The sequence below is a fragment of the Copadichromis virginalis genome, linkage group LG3 (assembly GCF_057382275.1).
Source record: "Copadichromis virginalis isolate Kocher_CV1m ecotype Utaka linkage group LG3, C_Virginalis_male_GT1.1, whole genome shotgun sequence".
In the NCBI taxonomy this organism is placed as follows: Eukaryota; Metazoa; Chordata; class Actinopteri; order Cichliformes; family Cichlidae; genus Copadichromis; species Copadichromis virginalis.
The window spans coordinates 59,477,419-59,496,565 of NC_140620.1; the positions used below are offsets into that span (position 1 = coordinate 59,477,419).

Below are 19,147 nucleotides of genomic sequence, written 5' to 3' on the forward strand. Positions count from 1 at the left end.
TCATACGTATACAAATAGTTCGCACTTCAGTCACATCACGGCTGATTTAAAATCCTCTGTGGTAGTGTACAGAAAAAATATGGGCCAGACTTATAGCTCAGGGAACCATAACCAAGATTATACCCCCAAAACAGTTATTCAATTCAGTTTTATTTATACAGCGCCAAATCACAACAACAGTCGCCTCAAGGCGCTTTATATTATAAGGCAGACCCTACAATAATACATACAGAATGGAAGAATTAGTTATCAGTCATGTATAAAAACTGAAGATTTTATTCTGCTTTTTAAATAATTAAGAGAAAGTGACAGAAACAAGACAAAAGTTAGGCTGGAGTTCCTGCTATCACTGGGTAAGGGAAAGGCAGGAACATCATGGATATGTTGTCATCACAGGGCTAACACAGAGATTCAACCATTCACACGCCCATATCCACACTTAGAATTACCACGTAACTATTAATTAATACATGTGTGTACTCTGCATATTCTCCCTGTGTGGTTTTCCTCCCAAACAGACTCCAGCAGACTGGAACGAAGAGAAGACAGCACTAACACTACATCACTCGCACCTAATTCAACACTAATAATGACAACAAAAAAAAGAGTGTATCCTGCCTCTTGCCCTATGATTGCATGAGTTAGAGGTTCAAATAGATTGTGAATGAGAATTTGCTGTATAACTTATGGTGAAACGTGGCTTCTAGTGCTCAGAGTAGTCAGTAAGGCTAGAAAAGCACCATATTAATGCCAGTCCACTGACACAGTCGCCACAAACTGCAGATCATGTTGGAAGCACGGTCCTTTCCACGCAATGCTCCAGTTCTTCTGACAGTGATGTGATGTCCAGTGAGAAGTAAACACATTTTTTTACAGCTTCCCCTTCTTCATATCTGCAGTTTGTCTGCCCAGTGACTCTGCGGAAGATCAGTACAAATTAGCAAAGTAATTAAGCACCTTAAATCTTCTATATTTACTCTTCATTTTATTCCAGATCTACTGGTGTGGTGTACACACACAAGATTTCTGAAAGGGATGTGACATTTTAAGGCCCAACTGTACCTATATGTCCAGTTACGTAAATTAGAATGCATACAGTCTTTATCAATTAGAGATTGAATCAGAAAGATCATCTGATTCAAATGATAAAATGCAGAAACAAAGTGTGAAAAACTAAGTACATAGGTAAATAGGCAAGTAGAAGCCAGTACTGCTAAGCTCAAATGCACATAATTAACTGATCATCAAGTCTGAGCACTTCTATGAAAACAGAGGTTTTGGCAGTTTGCAGGTCAGAGTAGAAAATTGTTATATAGATTACCACTCAGAATACCATACAGCATCAGCCTCGTGCCAACAAAACAACAAAAAAACAACAACAACTTTATTCCGATATTAATCGAATCTAAAATTAACATTGAATTAAGATACTCGTGTGCAACAGTGTCAATCATCTTTGCCTCCAGCTGACAGGCAACTTTAGGCTCACAGCTCCTCCCCCCACTGACAGCTGAAGTAGTTAACATGCATTACACTGAGCAACACTTTCAGAGGAATTTCAGAGCTCAGTAAAACTCTCATTTCAGCAACACTGAAATATTAAACAGTTATCATAAACGTTAGCCTGGCTGGCACACACAATAACATTAGGTGTTTAGCATTAGCAATTACCCGATAGCCACATTAGCCATCTGTTATCATTAACATTGCAGCCAGCGAACTGCAATTAGATAAAAGACGAATAATTATTGCAGAGCAGATTACGGACACATGGATAAGCAGGCAGTTTGCTGGCTGTGCAGAGCAGAGGGGAGACTGTAGCTGAACTGAACAGAACGGAGGGGCCAGAGAGTGGAGAGCTAATCCTGGCAATTAAAGATAAATAATAAAAATGGAATAAATTATAAATTTGACTGAACAGCACACAGTACTACTAATACAGGATATGAAGCAGGCAAGGAGGTGACCGGGGCAACAGACATCCAGAGGCCCCCCCAGACCACTTCAAGGACAATGGCAGCCCCTACCTGGAGAAGAGCAGAGGTAAGCAGCCAGCAGCCACAGTTCAGAAGGCCCAGGGCCACAGAAATGAGCCCGCAGGTGCTGCCGGCAGCCAGCTGTGCCAGAGCAGACTGAGCTCCAGGCCCAGGACCTGAGACCCAAGAGCACCACGCCCACCACCCAAGCAGGGGCCCATCAGAGCCAGGAGGGCCAGGTCATGCAAAGCAGCCTTTGAGAGTGAGCCACAACCCAACCGAGCACCCAGCCGCAGACACCGAGAAACACCAATGCACCAGCCAGTGGGTGGGGGCGCCAACCAGCACCAGCACTGGCACCAGAGGTGAGGACCCTGTTCAGTGTGCCCACCTCAAAAGGCCCTATATGTATGTGTCATTAAAGTGTAAGGAATGAGAGTGTCCAAGTTGTGAAATCAGAACAACCCTAGTCAGCACAGTGACCCCAAGAATCAAACACACCAGAGGCCAAAATTCTTCCACTGCCATGGGAGAGACTGATAACGTCATAAGAAAATGATTACTCCGAGTTGTGGCTGGTAGACGTTGTTCTACAAGCTACTGAATCATAGGGTGTACTTGGTTTTCACACACTGCTTTGGCATTTTGTCTTAATTTTGCACATGAAAAAAATAAAATAAAAAACAGAAATACAGTGAGACTCCAGTAACCGCCTCTGGCATAATCAATGTGAGCAAAGCTTTTTGTGAGAGGCTTTAGAAAAGAACCAACAGGAGACATGCAAATAATAAAAGTGAGTAATGAACAGAGAGCTGAATGTATTCTATCTAAACATACTGAGCATGAGATGCTGTAACTAACTTGGGCTGCAGACAGCGTGACCTCCTCCAGGTCTCCGAAGCAGCCGTGTTTATGTCGGATGAGACTTCCCCACAGCATCGAGCTGTCGCAGGAAGGACACTCGCCCTCAACTGGCAGAAGGTGGGATGGCTCAGACCTCAGGAAATATCTGGCAAGGCAGATTACATGACCTCTCATCCCACAGGAAGGGTGGACACAGCTCAGCTTCTCTGACACCTCAAAGAGCACAAAAGCATTACATTGTTTACATTAAATTCAAATTTCAAATTCAAATTTTATTTGTCACGTACACAGTCATACACAGTACGATATGTAGTGAAATGCTTACATTACATTACATTAAATTCAGCTAAAATTTCAAGTAAAGTTTGAACTATTACTGGTTCTGGGACACAAAATAAACTTTCAAGATATTTTCAGGCGAGACCTCGATTTATGAAGACATCACCTGTTTGTAAAAGTGCTCCCACATTTTCGGAAATGCCTGACATCCCACCAGCTAGCAGTAGATAGTCGACTGGGATGTCAAGGCTCACTAGAGCCAGTCTTGTGTCAAGGTAGTTATCCCCCGACAGAAGTTGTTTCCCCTGCCCGACTTTGCACATTATTTTCAACCCTGCGTCGTTTGGATACTCAGTGGAAGTTAAAGTTGAGTTGAATAAAATTCACTTAGATAACTTAATGTTCATTTCAGTATTTTATTTGTTCCTGAGCAAATCGGCTTGGCTGAGACTAAAGTAAAATAAAACAGAGGAACAGGTCAGGAGCTTTGCTGCAGAGCAGGAAGCTCCACACATTCTCTCCACTGCCTGTTTATTTGAAGAAAGGTCATTGAAGTAGTTTAAAATGTTCCTAGATTAAAAAATATATATCAACAATGTACTCAGATGGATATGATTTGAAAAACAAGTATCTAAACAACCAAACGATATCTGAGCCATTGAGTATTTTGATGAGTTAATCCTGCTGACCATTAAAGACATCCTGCTGTTTAAACTGAACAGAAATGTGTAAAAGCACTGATACTGATCTGTTAGATGACTCTACCTTGATGTGCTTCTCACAGAGAAAACACATGGACGCCTCCTCCTCTTCCTCGTCCTGACATTGTAGCGAGGGTGTCTTTTTGGCTCTTACGGTGCCAAAAGCGATGGGGATATGGAGGGGAGGCTGCAGGCCAGGCTCAAAGTCCATCCTGTACTCCTGTTTGAGCCAGCGCGCTGTTAGCGGCAGTCTGTTCCATGGCGCCACCCTCAGCATGTTGGAGACGACTCGCCAGTGGAATTCCAGGCTCGATTCTTTTCTGGAGCGCCAAGATACATGCACAAGCCTCCTGGAGGAATGAGGGTGCTGCCACGCCCACTCAAACTGGCACACAGAAACATGACAGTCACACAGCCACTCAGGACAGTGTCCAGCTTGGATGGAGCTTGCAAAATATTAATCTGATTTGTGTGAAGTATTTTCCTCATTTCACTTGGTGCCTAAAACCTTGTCTGTTTTCAGTCTGGTTCAATTCTATTTATACAGACGACAGTGCCACAAGGTGCTTTATACTGTACGGTAAAGACTCTCCACCAAGTAAACACTAAAACCCAACAATGAGAAGACCCCTATGAGCAAGCACTTTGCAACAGTGGGAAGGAAAAACTCCCTTTTAACAGGAAGAAACCTCTGGTAGAACCATTCTCAGGTAGGGACGGGAATCTGCAATTCCATTACCGGTAATAAAATATAATGTTCAAAGTAGTCTTTAAACATTTCAGGGCCTTTCAAGGCATCAGAACTACACCTGAGAAGAGGAGAGATGTTGTCTGTTGTGTGTGTGTTTCAGATTTATTGGAAATGCAATTAGGCTGTGACATAAAAAACATAGTGTCTCAGAACACAAACACTATGGTCACTATCTCTTCTACTCTGTGGTTATTTGGTGCTAAGACTAGCCACGGATGATTTTGTCTCCACTGCGACAGTCTTCTGACCACAATAAATCAAACAAGACTAGAGTTCAGATTCCAGAGTTCATTTAAACTGAACTCTGGAAACATTCAACTAAACTTCAGCTGTTAATGTTTGATCATGAATCTGACCTGTCTAGCGTGCACATGCAGTCATGGTCATGTTTCATGTTTTTCTTTCTGTTAGCTTTAAGGATCATTGTCTGAGATGAATGGTTGAAAATCATGCTCAATTTCTGTGCTGAAAAATGGGCCTCTATTTATTTTTATCACTCAGTAAACATACCCTCCCCCCACCCACCCACTCACTATCATTAGGTGAAAAAAATGACAAATGGAAATTTCATCACCTAAAGCCCAGATTGGCAGATTTCTGCTGAAATCCAATGATTTAAAGCAAAGCAAAGCAAATTAATCATCACATTTATTATATACTAACATTTGCATGAAATTCCAACTGACAAACTGTAGAAGATTGTTTCTTTACATGTGGTCGTCCAAACTCTGAAAACTGTGGACGCATGAAACTGCGCTCTTATTGCTATGGGCTTGGGTGACACTTTATTATAGTCACAATGGCGCTCTGAGAGTTTTTGATTCATTTCCATCACTTATAGATTGGACAGTGTCTTGATACTTACCCTGAGAGCAGCAATATCAGATGGGAAGCCGTGGATAATGAGGACCATCTCCCTGTAGACAGACGGACACAGTAAATAGTAACTAATGTCCAAGGTGCGGTATACCGTACAGTATAAAGTTGCGAGGCCCTACCACGGTCCTCTCCCGCTGGTCCTCTTGGCCCCTCCTCTGTGCCTCCCAGCATTGTGCTGTCCTATCCTTCGCTCTGGGTTCACAGTGAAGCCGATGTAGATACGGCCTTTAAATTTTGGATTGATGCAGTACAGCATATACACCCCGAAGAAACTTTCCACCTCCACTACCATAGTAACAGCATAAGCAGACTACTCTCATAAGCCCAAGACTGAATCACGACTTTACCAGATATCGGTCACAGTGGCTAACATTGGCTACATGCTAAAGTATTATACAGGTATAATACACACCAAATAACTCCAAGTATTGTTCAACACTTACGTGACTTTTGCACAAAATCTTTACGTTTTTCATCCACAGTTAGCCACCTCCGACTGCTTGGTCGCTTTAAAAAAAAAAGTACATACACATAAACAGCCTCTGTATTAGTAGTCGAAAAATCTGCCTGATAAAATTCAAAATTCAAAAAAGCGTAACGACGCAGAGTAGCTAACAAAAGCGTAACATCTTATACCAGTCAGGCTATACTAACACATCTATGACTAAAGATGTCGGATACGTGCAGTCTTTTCTGATTCATTAATCGAAACTGCAAAACTTTAGTTTGGCTTTCTGCATAGACCTCTAGTGTTATGATTTGCTATTTTAAATAATTGGTCCCGCCTACTGTATGTACGGCTCTCAAATGATTGGGCACTGTGTAATTTGTCACAATGCAATTGGTGTTTCTTTCGGTCTGTTGTGATCTTAGCGCCGAAGACTGACGCCAGTAGGACGTCCGCACAGAGTCACTAAGGAGCGACAGCATCACAGCTTTTGGTAATACTCTCATCTTCAACGATTTAACAGTCGAAGAGTATTTTTCTTTTAAATATACCGAGAATGCACGAGTGAATATAACGCCCTTATTTTAAGTGGCAGTTTACATCAGTCATCAGATCCAGTGTGACAAAGCAGCTGCCGGTCCGGCTAACCACTAACCCTGCAATCGGTTTGTTTCCGTTTTTATATCATGTAGACATGTCAGTAACAGCTGATCACATCCGGGACAGACTTATCAAAGAGCTGGCGGCAGTGCACGTGGTAGGTTCAAGACTTCCTAAGAGAGAGAGAGAGAGAGAGAGAGAGAGAGAGAGAGAGAGTGTGTGTGTGTGTGTGTGTGTGTGTGTGTGTGTGTGTGTGTGTGTGCACACATTCAAAGTGCTTTCAGTCATTAACAACAAAACCTTAACTTTGAAGTAACATTTTACAGGGCCCATTTGTAGCACAGTGGGTTAGGTCTGTTGCCTCACAGAAAAAAGGTTTGAACCCCAGCTGGGTCCTTTATGTGTGCTATTTGCATAATGCCCATGTGTCTGTGTGATTCCTCCCGCATTTCAAAGACATGTCTGTTAGTTTAATTTGTAATTCTAAGTTGGACATGGATGTGAGGTAGAAGCACACCTATCTACATAATCAGTTTCTTCAATTCCAACCTCTCCACCATCACATACAAGACAAAAGAGCTGTCAAAGCACATCAGGGACAAGATTGTAGACTTGCACAAGACTGAAATGGGCTACAAGACCAAAAGAAAGAAAGCTGGTGAGAAGGTGACAACTGTTATAATTCAGAAATGGAAGAAATATTAAACGACCCCCTATTATCCCAGGTTGTATGCCATATGCAAGATCTTACCAACATGAAAGATGATGGGTGAGGATGATAACGGTTGAATCAGCCCAAAACTAGACAGAAGGAGTTGATGATTTCAAGGGTAGGTAGGACCAAGGCCACCTGGAACACCACTTGGAAAACACACTACGCTGTAACAGACTGAAATCTGGGTTGAAGAAGGAAGGAAACATCTAAATAATTCAGAGAAGGCTTGAGAGAAAGCGCAGTAATAGGGTGAAACCAAAATTTAGCTTTTTGGCCTCGACTCGACTCACCATGTTTGGAGAAAGAGAAATGCTCAGTATGACCCAAAGAACACCAAGCATGGAGGGTGAAACACTATACTTTGAAGGTGTTTTGTGTTAAGGCTTCAACATACAAACACCTGCACACTTTCCAGCCCACTTAAAATCCCGAGTATAAGAGATGATCCTGTCGAACCTGAAATAACTGGTCTGTTTTGAAAATGTGTAGAGAAAGTACAGATATTTGTTTAAAAATGTAGGGAGTAAAAGTACAGTTGTCAGAAAAATAAATACTGAAGTACAGATTGGTACTGTACTTAAATATACTTTTAACCTATGCATTTGTACTTCATTACTTTCCACCTCTGGGCAGGACCATGTATCATAAAACATTGAAGATGGGTCTTCCATCACAACACTAACCCAAACCATACCGCCAAGGCAACAAAGGAGTGGCTAAATAAGAAGAACATTAAGGTCATAGAGTGGCATAGCCAGTCTCCAGGACTCCAATAGAAAATTTGTGGATGGAGCTGAAACAGCAGCCAACAAACCTAAACAGCTGAGAGTTTCTGTGAAGACTGGGTCAGAATGTCTCATGAGATGTGTGCAAGCCTGGTGACCAACTACAAGCTTTTTTTTTTAGGCAACAAGGGTTTCACCACCACTCACTCATGTTTTACACATGACACACAAATCAATTTATAACTTTTATGTAATGTATTTTTGCCTCTGTTAAAATGAAACTACCATGAAAAAATCAGAGCTGTAATTATTGACACTATGTTGTAATAACGTGCATTGCTGGAATGAAAGAAGGTACGCTTACATCAGTGTACTTTTCATACTTTACATGAGTTCTTTTTCTAATGGCACATAAACCAGTATATTTCAGAGGAAGTACAGAAGTACAGTAAGGTGTCAGTTTGGCTTCTGGCTAATGGTGATGCTATCTCACTGTTTTTAAACAATGCAAACAATGAATTGATTAATGCAGCAAATAATATGAGCACATCATTTGGTTATGAAAATGTTAGTTGCAGCTTGATACTCAATAGTTTCACTTCACACAACTACTGCAAATCTACCTTTTTATAATAAAGGATGAGTAATAATGACCTTGAAATGTATTTTTATAGAAGTATTTAGATTATTTGTCTTAAGTAAAGGTACTCACATACTTGATCTTGTGCTTAACCAGGAGGTGGAGGATATATCAGCCAACAGATGTGCTGCCAGCTTCAAAGTGCTGGTGGTTTCGCCCCAGTTTGAGAACAAACCACTGCTGCAGAGACACAGGTAATAACACATGTGCCAGTGTGTACGCATGAGGTGCTGATGACAAAACAAAGCTGTGGATGGTTTATTTGTTTCTCTGTAACCTTAACCTTCTTGGGTTAAGAAGTAAAAAAGGCTCAAGGGATGAACCTGTGTTATGGCTACATGTAACAGAAAACTAGGCAAAGAATTTTATATTGTGTCTTTAGACACTTTAATAGTAGCGTACTGCAAAAACATATATTTTGTTCCAATTACTTTAATTGAATATATGAAAAATGTAAACAATAAAAAAACAAGTATTTTTGCAAATACCAAGTGATTCCTTAATGGCTATTAGTGCAAGACTTTGTATGGCTTGAGTCCTTTAAAAAATTAGCAATTTTAACAGGAAATGAAACAAAAAGAGAAACAAAATTGTATATTTTTGCTTCAAATCATCATCGGTATGTACAGAGGAGGTGGGGAGAGAGAGGTTCAACATTGTGAGTGTGTAGAGTCATCTTTAAAACACAGTGGAGGCTCTAGCCAGTGGTGTGGAGCATGGCAATGATCCCACCAGTGCAGTTAAATCATACCTGGATAGAAGAACACACAGTGGAGCACTGTCAGTCATGGACTAGCCTCCCCAGAGCTCGACATTATTGAAGCTGTGTGAGATTATCCAGACACAGAACAGAACAAAGGCAGAAACCTCCGAAGAAGAACTTTGAATTTCCTTCATGAAGGGCAACTATTCCTGAAAATGACCTGAAGCAGCCTCAGAGTGTTCTGCGTTGCCTTTCAAGCTGGTTAGAATTGTGCAACATATGTCTGCAGATTTCCATAAACCACAGCAAATATTTTCTATTTTCCTAGCAAAATATAAAGAAATGAAGTGTAACGCAGGACTTTTGCTCAGATTATACGTCTGTGCGGGTTTCAGTGAAACTCCTTTCTAGCCGTTTCTGCAGCCTTAAAGCTCGTCATGTCACTGTGCTGTGTGTACTGTGTGTTGGCAGGATGGTGAATACTTGTCTAGCCGAGGAGCTGAAAGAGATCCATGCTTTTGAACAGAAGACCCTCACACCAGAACAGTGGAAGAAACAGAATTCACAATGACACACAAACACTGTATCACGTTGTTGCCATAAACACTCACTGGATATGTAGAACGGATACACTTCTTAAATTCTCTTTAATCGACTGGCAATAAAACTCTTAGATGCTTCCTCCTGTCTCTGTTGAATCATTTTTATTGGACTCTCTGCTGTTTTGACAGCACAACATCATGTTTTTTATTGCTAATAAATCATGATAAATACATTTAATGAAGTTACAAATGCCCACTGCAGAACATGGTAAATGGTAAATGGCCTGTATTTGTATAGCGCTTTACTAGTCCCTAAGGACCCCAAAGCGCTTTACACATTCAGTCATCCACCAATTCACACACACATTCACACACTGGTGATGGCAAGCTGCATGTAGCCACAGCCACCCTGGGGCGCACTGACAGAGGCGAGGCTCATAATTTATATATAATTTATTCTGTTTATTTTATTTATATGGCACAAAATCAAGTAAACCCTCACCTCAAGTCAGTATGTAGTTTATCTCATCAGTGCATATCATTAGATAAGGTGAGGTGATGGTGAACAGTTTATTAAAGAAGATCATTGATCATAAAGGTACATCGTTCACCATCTCACAATACTGCGATTGCAGCCATTCCCCAACTATGTGATTTATGTAATGGTGAGCGTGTCATTTTAAGGATGTGATTAAATCCTAAACTTATAGTGATTCAAGTATTTTAAGGAGCAGTGCTGTTATATGTCATATGGGGATGCTGCTGGCACACTACATGTCCCAGTGACCCCCAGGATTACAGATCAGTGGCACTGACTTCGCACGTCATGAAGATCCTAGAAAGGCTCGTCCTTGACTGTACATATACAACAAAATTGTTGATTACCTGACAGGAAGACCACAAGGTCTGACAAGGTGATCAGCAAGACAGGGGCGCCACAAGGGACAAGGGACCTCTCCCCTTGGACATTGTGGAGGACTGTAAATACCCTAGAGTACACATAGGGCATAGGAAGGGTCAGAGAAGCTGAGGTCTTTTAACATCTGTGAGAAAGTGCTCATGATTTTCTACGAGTCTGCTGTGGTCAGTGCCATCCTCTGATGTTGCAAGTTAAGAGGTGATAAATGCCAAGATCAAGTGCGGATCAAGAAACTGGTTCTGCAAGGCCAGTAATATTGTGGGGGATGGAGCTGGGGTGGTGTTGGAGAGGTGGATGTTGTCCAAGATAAGGACAACGTTGGACAGTACCTTCCACCCACTCCGTGACATGCCAGCACATTCAGTGAGAGACTGAGATTACACAAATGCACCACTGGATGACACAGGAAATCATTCCTGCCTGTGGATATTTGTCTGTACGACTCCTCAGTGTAATGCACAGTACACAGTGCAGTAGTCACACCCTTTTGCACATCCTCCACAGTGAAAATAATAAGATTATACCGTTAGAGAATCTGTAACCACATAATTTCTTTAAGTCAATAAAGTATTTGATTATGATTCATTATAAAGTGTTGTCTATATCACGCTTTTTTTGTGAAAAGTGCATCAGCAGCTATCACAAAATGATGCACTCTAAACCCTGTAAGAGCGTCACACACGTATGTTCCCATGATAACGTTGGAAGGAGTGTATAAATGGAACTTGCAGAGACGTTCACTGTGTATGCTTTTACTTCCTTTCAAGTAAATAAATGCGTTGGAGCTCGCTACTGTGTCTCACTGTGTCTCACTTCATAAGAGACTTTTTCTAACAATAGGTTATAAATGATTAAAATCACTTGGAGTATGTGTGGTTTAAGTGGAGTATTGTTACAGTGATTTGAAACTCGTACATAGGTCTCAAATCTGCCTTAAAGACTGTGAGAGAGAAACAATAAGTCAATAGTTTCTAATCATATTTTCATGGTTTCACGCACTTTTCACACAGCATTAGGTGCTCACCTGAGCATGACACTATTTGGTGTGTTTTGTGCATATTTACTGGCTGATATGCTTTTGACCTGAACTTGTGACTAAGCTATTAATGATCATGTGCTCCCAAATAAAAATAGATTCAAAAAAATAATAAAATCTTTGCATCTGAATTTTTCTGTTTCTGTTTGTTTTATACATTTTTTGGTGTTTAAGTATAAAGTACTTGGTGAAGTCAGTGGGTAAAGTTAGCATACGATATTGAGCATTTTTTAAACGAGTGATGCTGTATAAAACAGCTTCTTAAAGGTAAAAAGGGTCTTACATGAAGACTTTTTAGGCTTATGACATTTTAAATATGCTAGTATATTTTTGTATGTGTAGAGGTGTTTTTATAGTGTGCCATTGCATTAAAGGAACAGTTCTGAAAAGATTCCTCCACCTCTCTCCATTTTTTAGCTAATGATACTGTCGTGACACAAGCATGTCATGTGGCAGGCAGAATGCAGGACTCTGCAAACAGTCAAAATCACAGCTTTATTGCTATCAAAAAGCAGAGAACATCAAGTCAAGTGATCTTTATTTATATAGCACATTTAAAGGACATCAAGTGTCGGCCAAAGTGCTGAACAGAGGGATAATATAATCAAATAAAAATAATTAAAATAGATAAGATCAAAACATTATAGAAAAGATTGTGAGACATCCATATATGTTTGTAAAAATATATGTGTACATGCAAATATGCACATACATATACAAAAGTGTACACATTCACACACAAGCACACATACATGAACATAAAATACATGTATAAGTATACACATGCAAACATCGTCCAATGAGATAAAAGACCAGAATAATAAAACAGAATAAAATAGGTGTCAGAGAGATCTGAAAGCCTTGGAAAATAGGTAGGTCTTCAGATTTGATTTGAAGAAGGAGGAAGAGGGAAGACTGTTCCAGAGTCTCGAGGCGGCAATGGAGAAAGCCTGTCACCTCTAGATTTGAACTGGGAGTATGGAAATAATAAAAGCGTCTGACTGGAGGAGCGCAGAGTTCGAGTGGGTAGGTGTAGGCTAAGGAGATCTGAAATGTAACCTGGAGCCAAACCATGGAGAGGTTTAAAAACAAATAATAAACCCTTAAAATCAATTCTATATTTAACTGTCAGCCAATGTAGAGATGCAAGTATCAGAGTAATACTCTCTCTCGTTCTGGTTGCGGGCGGGACAGGCTTGAGTGACACATGCCTAAATAGAGAGAGTTACAGTGGTCAGTCAGAATCAACAGTACAGTAATCAATGAGAAATACAAAGCTACACTCAAGCAGAGGTGGTACGCATCATGAGGGAGAACACAATGAGGAACAGAGGGAGATGCAGACTATACAAATGGGAACACAACTGAACTGAATCACAGCTAATGAGACAGGCGGAGCAAAGCTGAACATCACACACAAAGGACAAAATAAAACAGGAAGTAACACACACACACAGTGAGACTGAGACTAAGAAACGTGAACGTGACACTGGGATCAGGGATACGGAGAGACATGACAGACTGGGGAGACAAAAAGGACAAAATACAAAAACAGACAGATGCTGACATATTTCAGAGGTTTAATATTTTTTATCCACAGCTTTGAAGTCTTTATATAGTATGAGGCATACAGTAGGTATGCTGGTACACAACATGTGTTGCATCAAAGGTTAGGGCCAACATGCAGCCTCCGTACATACAATCCAGTAGCTAAAACCAAGCATAGCAGCCAAGCTACTTTGAGATCTGACCAGCAGTTGGTGGTATTACAAACTATAATACATAATATTGGTAGAGAGTCAATCTGAACCCTCCCTAAATAATAAAAGGGCATCTTGTAGTCCAAATTCCCAGTGATGTGAAGTTCTCACTGTGAATATGTGCAAGCTGCACAAGCTCCATAGTGGTTCCAGCAGCTCACCACATGATTCGTCTCATGGACTCGGGTATGGTGGGATCTCAGAATCGCTGTCAGGAGGTGTTTTTTTGTGTTTTTGTTTGTTTTTACCAAGGATCAGCTGGTGGTGGGTGGACTAAATGGATGGAGCCTAATTGATGTATTCACTCTTGCTCAGCCAACTCTCTTTGCTTTTCACGTCAGTGCACAGGTGAAGTGCAGTGCATTTGTGTGTGGTTAGCTAGACTCGTCAGCTCCTGCAGAGAAATCAGGCCTTCTAATTTAACCTCTGTTATACATTTCAGGGCTAGGTTATTGATTTCTTGCCTTTTCACTCCTACTTGAGCAGATTTATTTCAGAGTGGTTTGAGTCATTGTGAGGAGCTTTGTTTGCAAGGCCAGTTTGTAACGTGTGTTAACATAAAAAGCTTTTCATCTTCAACTCAGAGATTTCTACTTAGTGTTAATTTCAGGTGGTGTATTCCTTTGGTCTTTCTGCTGAGCAGGACCAACTTGGCCAACCTGTTTTTGCCTTTGCATATTTATTGACTTAATTTGTAATAACCTTTTGGCCAAGCAGCTTCATGTAACTAAACTCTATTCAAACACTCCTTCCAGGGCGAACATATTCAGAAACTTTCAGGGTTGAAAGGAAAGCATAAAGTCATAATTAGCTCTTAAAGAGAAATGTATCTGGTAGAAAACGCCAGGTTTTATGTCACATGAACATACACTTGCTCTGTCCTGAATAAATTATCCATCCTCATACACTCAGGCTCAGACAAAGACACACACTTTTCCCCTTGATGGCTCTTCCATTAGCACACCTCAGGAGGGTAAGTGGTGGAATTAATCCTCACACACTTGACACTCTCGCTCTGTTTCTGTTTCCTGTTCTCTGAGGGATGAAATTAAATCAGCATTCAGCCATTTCTGATCTAAACCTGATGCTTGATGCTGTCAGGGGTGTGTGGTGAATGATCTGCTACATTCAGAGGCATTATACTTACTATGTTCCACTTGTTTGCATTTTAGTCTAGCTTCTGGGGTGGCAGATAAGTCATAATATATTCAGGAAAATGAAAATACATGTAAGGTGACTGACTCACAGTCAGTCTAAAAATATTTCCTGAGAAGGAAATTCATTGATATGGTGCCATTCAGTGAGTATTTTAAAGTCTGATTTTTCCTTTTTGTTAAGTTTCAGTCAGCTGAAATTTGTTTTCAGTCATTTAAAGCTTTGTGTCTATCTCATACTGAACAGAATCAGAACAGCACTGCTTTCTTTTTAAATTCACTAGATTCATTTTTTTTCTTACATAACTGTTTCTCTCTCCTTGTTTTAATGCCATCTTCTTATTTATTTCTCCTTTTAACGTGATTAAAAGGATACTCGTTTCATTGTGACGGAATAAAAGTGGGTGGTAGGCAGAGACGGGCTCCTCCAGGCTGCACATTAGGGAGCACTGTCCACTCACAGCCAATCACAGTCTCTCTGTGTGGGTTGTCCCTGTGTTCTCGATAGTTATTATTCACTTCCGGCTCTCTTCCACAGTGTGTCTTTGTTCTGTCTTCCTCACCTCACCCCCAACTGATCGTGGGAGATGGTCACCCCTCCCTGAGCCTGACTCTGCTGGAGGTTTCTTCCTGTTAAAAGGGAGTTTTTCCTTCCCACTGTCACCAAGAGGGAAGGCGTCTCAAACTTAAATGAGCTGTCATGCTAGCACTGCTAGCACTGTCATCTCATGTGAGGGTTGTTTGTTTTTTAAAATGTAAAATATTGTGTAACAAGAGAAAACTGCAAACGTGAACGCAAATGTTTTTCCTCCCTCTTAACTGAAGCCTTTCATTGAACTACCAAATAAACACGTTGGTCCTCGCATTCTGGTTAGACATGTGGCAGCACTTCTGCTATCATTGTGTTTGTATTTAACAAATTAAAAATGCAGACATAAGGTTACACATGAGTTTGTGACTCTCTCACTGAACTAACAGAGCCGATCCCTCAGCATGTTTGTGCTCTCTGCTCATGTCCCCTTCATATTCAATCTGGCATATTTTGGCTTTTTAAAGAACTTATTTTAACACTGAACTCAACAACAAATAAATCCTCCCTAACAAAAAAGTCACTTTGAGGGTCAAATTGCATTCGATTTCTAAGTATACTAACCCCAAGTTGCTTTCCGAGGCGTCCACTAGATTTGAATGTTAGCTAGAAAGCACTTAGGTGTCGAGAAACGTGCTTGTCTGAATGGTTAAGGTTTGTTGTATGGAGTATGATAGAAAGATGTCATATAAGAACCCATCCATTTACCAATATAAAGCACCTTGAGGCAACTGTTGTTGCAATATAGCACTCTGTGTTAGCCCTGCCTGATGACCTGTCCTGGCTCTGTCCTTCCTCTCAACCTATGGCAGCTGGAATTGACTGCCGCCCGTTGGTGACCCTGAACTGGATAAGCAAAAGAAGAGGAATGAATGAGAATGTTTCTCTGAGATGAAGCAGATAGAAATCAGCTGTAATTCATTTACGGTTTCATTGATTTTATTTCTTTTAACTGATGTTTATAGTATAAGTTAAATATACAAAGGATTGCTAAACGAGTCCATGTGCCTTAACTATTCACAGAGGAATAAATAACTTTTAAAATGAACTGACATGAATTGATTTCTATTATTTGACAGTGACAGAGATAAAGTGGTACACCACTTCCATGTTGTCAAACAAGCATATGCGCTGAGCTGTGTCATGTAAAGTGAAAACTATAAGACGCTTAACAAGTACTGTTCCTTTTTCTTGCCTCACTATAGACTCTTACTGCTGATATTCAGTGTGGCATGCAGCTCCCCAGGCTCATATCCAAGAAGGCCTTGCAGGTTGCATACGAAGCGATAGACGTAGCGCTTGCCAGCGGTTTTGCGAATAATGTTCTTGTCATAGTAGTAGCGCAAACCACGGCTCAGCTTCTCATAATTCATCTTAGGTTTGTTCTTCCTGCGACCCCACAGCACTGCCACCTGAAGAAATAATCCACATGTAAACACCAGCAGAATAAGCCTCGTGTTTCCTTTTTATAACAGCAACATGATGATTTCTAAATGACCAATATTGAAGCAGTAGTTAGCAACGTCAGCTCATAGAAGAAGGTTCTTTGGTGCTTTCACTGCAGAGTGGAACATGTGGAGGTTACAAATATGCCATTACAAAGTGAAAAATACCCTAATTGAAATGTGGCCCTTCATGCTCTACTCATGCAGGTATATATCCTGATATGTTGTGAACTCAGCATTAATGACCTCGTCAGGATCCGTCAGTTTGAACTCCCAGCCATTTCCTGTCCAGCTTATGCACGAATGACAGCTGCGGTCTGTCAGAAGCTCCAGCAGAAACTGCCAGAGCTGAATGGGCCCACTGCCTATTGAGACATGACAGAACAAATGAGTATGCTTACCTCATGGCTACACCTTATCGTTTACCTCCTTCAGCCACTCTACTCACCAGTGTAGCCAGCAAGAACTGCTACAGGTATTACAGCTGTCTCCAGATCAGTTTTGCTGCCTGCACATTCCCTGAAGTTCCTCTGTTGCTGAGGTAACATGAAGGCATTTTCAGACATGCTCTCTTCCATTACTGGCTGGACGTCATGGTGCGGAGCAGCCCATGATTGAGTGCCCACAGCGGCAGACTCATCCCCAAGAACACTCTCCACTTCTGAGCCTGTCCCTGGACACACATTGGAAACAGAATCAAGTGATGTCTGCCAGCTCAACTGAGTGGTCATATCAAACTGTAGATTAGTCTACAGTCTTCCAAAAATGAGCTGATGTAATAAAGTAACTAAAATTAACTAACTGAAGAAGAGAGCTTTAGTCGGAGCACAGTCCAGAGCCTCCTTCTACAAGGATGAAACACAGAACACACAGCTGCAGGGAGGACACGGCAAAGAACAGAGGGAGACTCAGACCATATGTACACAGGGAGATGGAAACACCGAGGAACACAGCTGAAACTCACTGGGAAACAAGGCAAAGGAAGCAAAACTAAAGACAGTGCACAGGACATAAGTAACAAATAAAATAAGACAGGAAGTAACGATCACTGAGTCCAGGACAAAGACATACAAACACGACACAAGTAATGGGGAAACCAGAAAACCACGGAGACAAGACACAGAGATATCCACACACAACTGGGCACACAAGAAGGGAAATATTACATAACAGAGACACGTGGGCTCAACAAGAACATAACTAAAGATCCAAACACACTGCTGGAGGATAATGAAAGTATAAAGGGAAATAGCAACCATTTTCCTAAAGAGCATTACTAAAACACAAGTGATCCTCAAAAACTCACAACCCTGGCTCCAAGACCCATCGACCATGAAACGATTATTATATTCCACGTCAGCTGTAAGTCCTCTAACTGCAAAGTGGATGTGTTACGAGCCACAGCACCTGTCAGCCCACATAAATGCTCTGCTCACTCAGTAAGCTCCTCTGGCATTAACATCAGCTCTAAAACTGTATGTGGCTCACTTACTTTTGTCCATATTGGGTCTTTTTCCCTTTGTGGAGCAATTCTGACTGTAATGCTTTTTATTCAACTGATGACTCATTATCATGTGATCTGTCTCACCTCCATTCCCTCGTATTTCCTGCTGCGGGGCTGCAGAGCTAATGTTGTTGCTGTCACGTTGTGAATAGGCTGGATAGTGGCCTCCATGCTGCACACTCATTGGTTCCAGATCGTGGAGGTCTGAGCTCTCACTGGGATGGTACTGAAGGTGGTAATTATCTCTGTCTGAGCATCCCTCAATCTCTGAGTAATTTTCTGAAGGAAACACGACAACAAAACAACAAAAGTCTCAAGCTTGCAGTTGGGTGGTGCGTGCAGACGGCTAATGAAGAAGAGCAGTCACGTTCTCTCAGTGACAATGGGCTTTATTCACAATCAGTATGCACGCATCTGTGAATGAACTATGCATACAGTTCACTCTGTTCCATATATCAATATATCATTTTTTTCACTGATGATAGCAATAGTATCAAGTTTGAAGCAGTTCTATTTTTTTTCATAGTCCAAACATATACAGGTGGTAGTATGTGGCTCAGCACATCTATTCAACACTGTCTGAAATGCCATATAATGACCTGCTGAGAGAAAGGACTGAGCAAAGAGAACTGACCATTTAAAATTTCAGAGTTTTGAATTCTTCACCATTCTTGTGCAATGATAGAAAACAATGTGGCTAGAAAGCTAACTCTGTGCTTTTCAATAAAAGTGCTATCACCTCTCCTCATGGTCTCCAGGTGCTCCCACAGGATTTCTCCTGCAGTGGAGTCAGACAGCAGGCCCAGGAAAGCCTCTTGGTCAAGACCACACAGCTCGCTGCCATCCAGACCTCTGAGGTCTGAGCCCAGGCAGCAGAGCCCAAACTCAGCCTGGCACCAGTCCAGCCAGTGGTTCAC

General features: G+C 41.2%; 3 protein-coding genes across 4 annotated transcripts; 1 reads left to right on the plus strand and 2 right to left on the minus strand.

Annotated features, from left to right (window-relative positions):
- Nucleotides 1–129: 129 nt before the first annotated feature.
- On the minus strand, nucleotides 130–5,984 carry slx1b (structure-specific endonuclease subunit SLX1B). Its single transcript, XM_085451799.1, has 6 exons — nucleotides 5,894–5,984; nucleotides 5,570–5,760; nucleotides 5,437–5,488; nucleotides 3,885–4,205; nucleotides 2,838–3,053; nucleotides 130–917 (listed from the first exon to the last, which is right to left on the minus strand). Exons 1-6 carry the CDS (start codon nucleotides 5,924–5,926, stop codon nucleotides 888–890), a joined length of 843 nt encoding a protein of 280 aa, XP_085307925.1. The 5' UTR covers nucleotides 5,927–5,984; the 3' UTR covers nucleotides 130–887.
- Nucleotides 5,757–9,962, plus strand: LOC146716375 (bolA-like protein 2). 2 transcript variants are annotated; one of them, XM_085451803.1, is made up of 5 exons: nucleotides 5,757–5,849; nucleotides 6,324–6,391; nucleotides 6,591–6,655; nucleotides 8,675–8,772; nucleotides 9,753–9,962. In XM_085451803.1, exons 3-5 carry the CDS (start codon nucleotides 6,593–6,595, stop codon nucleotides 9,850–9,852), a joined length of 261 nt encoding a protein of 86 aa, XP_085307929.1. In that variant the 5' UTR covers nucleotides 5,757–5,849; nucleotides 6,324–6,391; nucleotides 6,591–6,592; the 3' UTR covers nucleotides 9,853–9,962. The 2 variants fall into 2 exon arrangements, with proteins under 2 accessions (XP_085307929.1, XP_085307928.1); XM_085451802.1 differs by lacking the exon at nucleotides 5,757–5,849 and having other exon boundaries at nucleotides 6,251–6,391.
- Nucleotides 9,963–16,202: 6,240 nt separating this feature from the next.
- Nucleotides 16,203–18,228, minus strand: LOC146716376 (protein C-ets-2-like). The gene is made up of 4 exons (XM_085441265.1): nucleotides 18,219–18,228; nucleotides 17,175–17,399; nucleotides 16,973–17,091; nucleotides 16,203–16,693 (listed from the first exon to the last, which is right to left on the minus strand). Exons 1-4 carry the CDS (start codon nucleotides 18,226–18,228, stop codon nucleotides 16,481–16,483), a joined length of 567 nt encoding a protein of 188 aa, XP_085297391.1. The 3' UTR covers nucleotides 16,203–16,480.
- Between the last annotated feature and the right edge of the window lie 919 nt (nucleotides 18,229–19,147).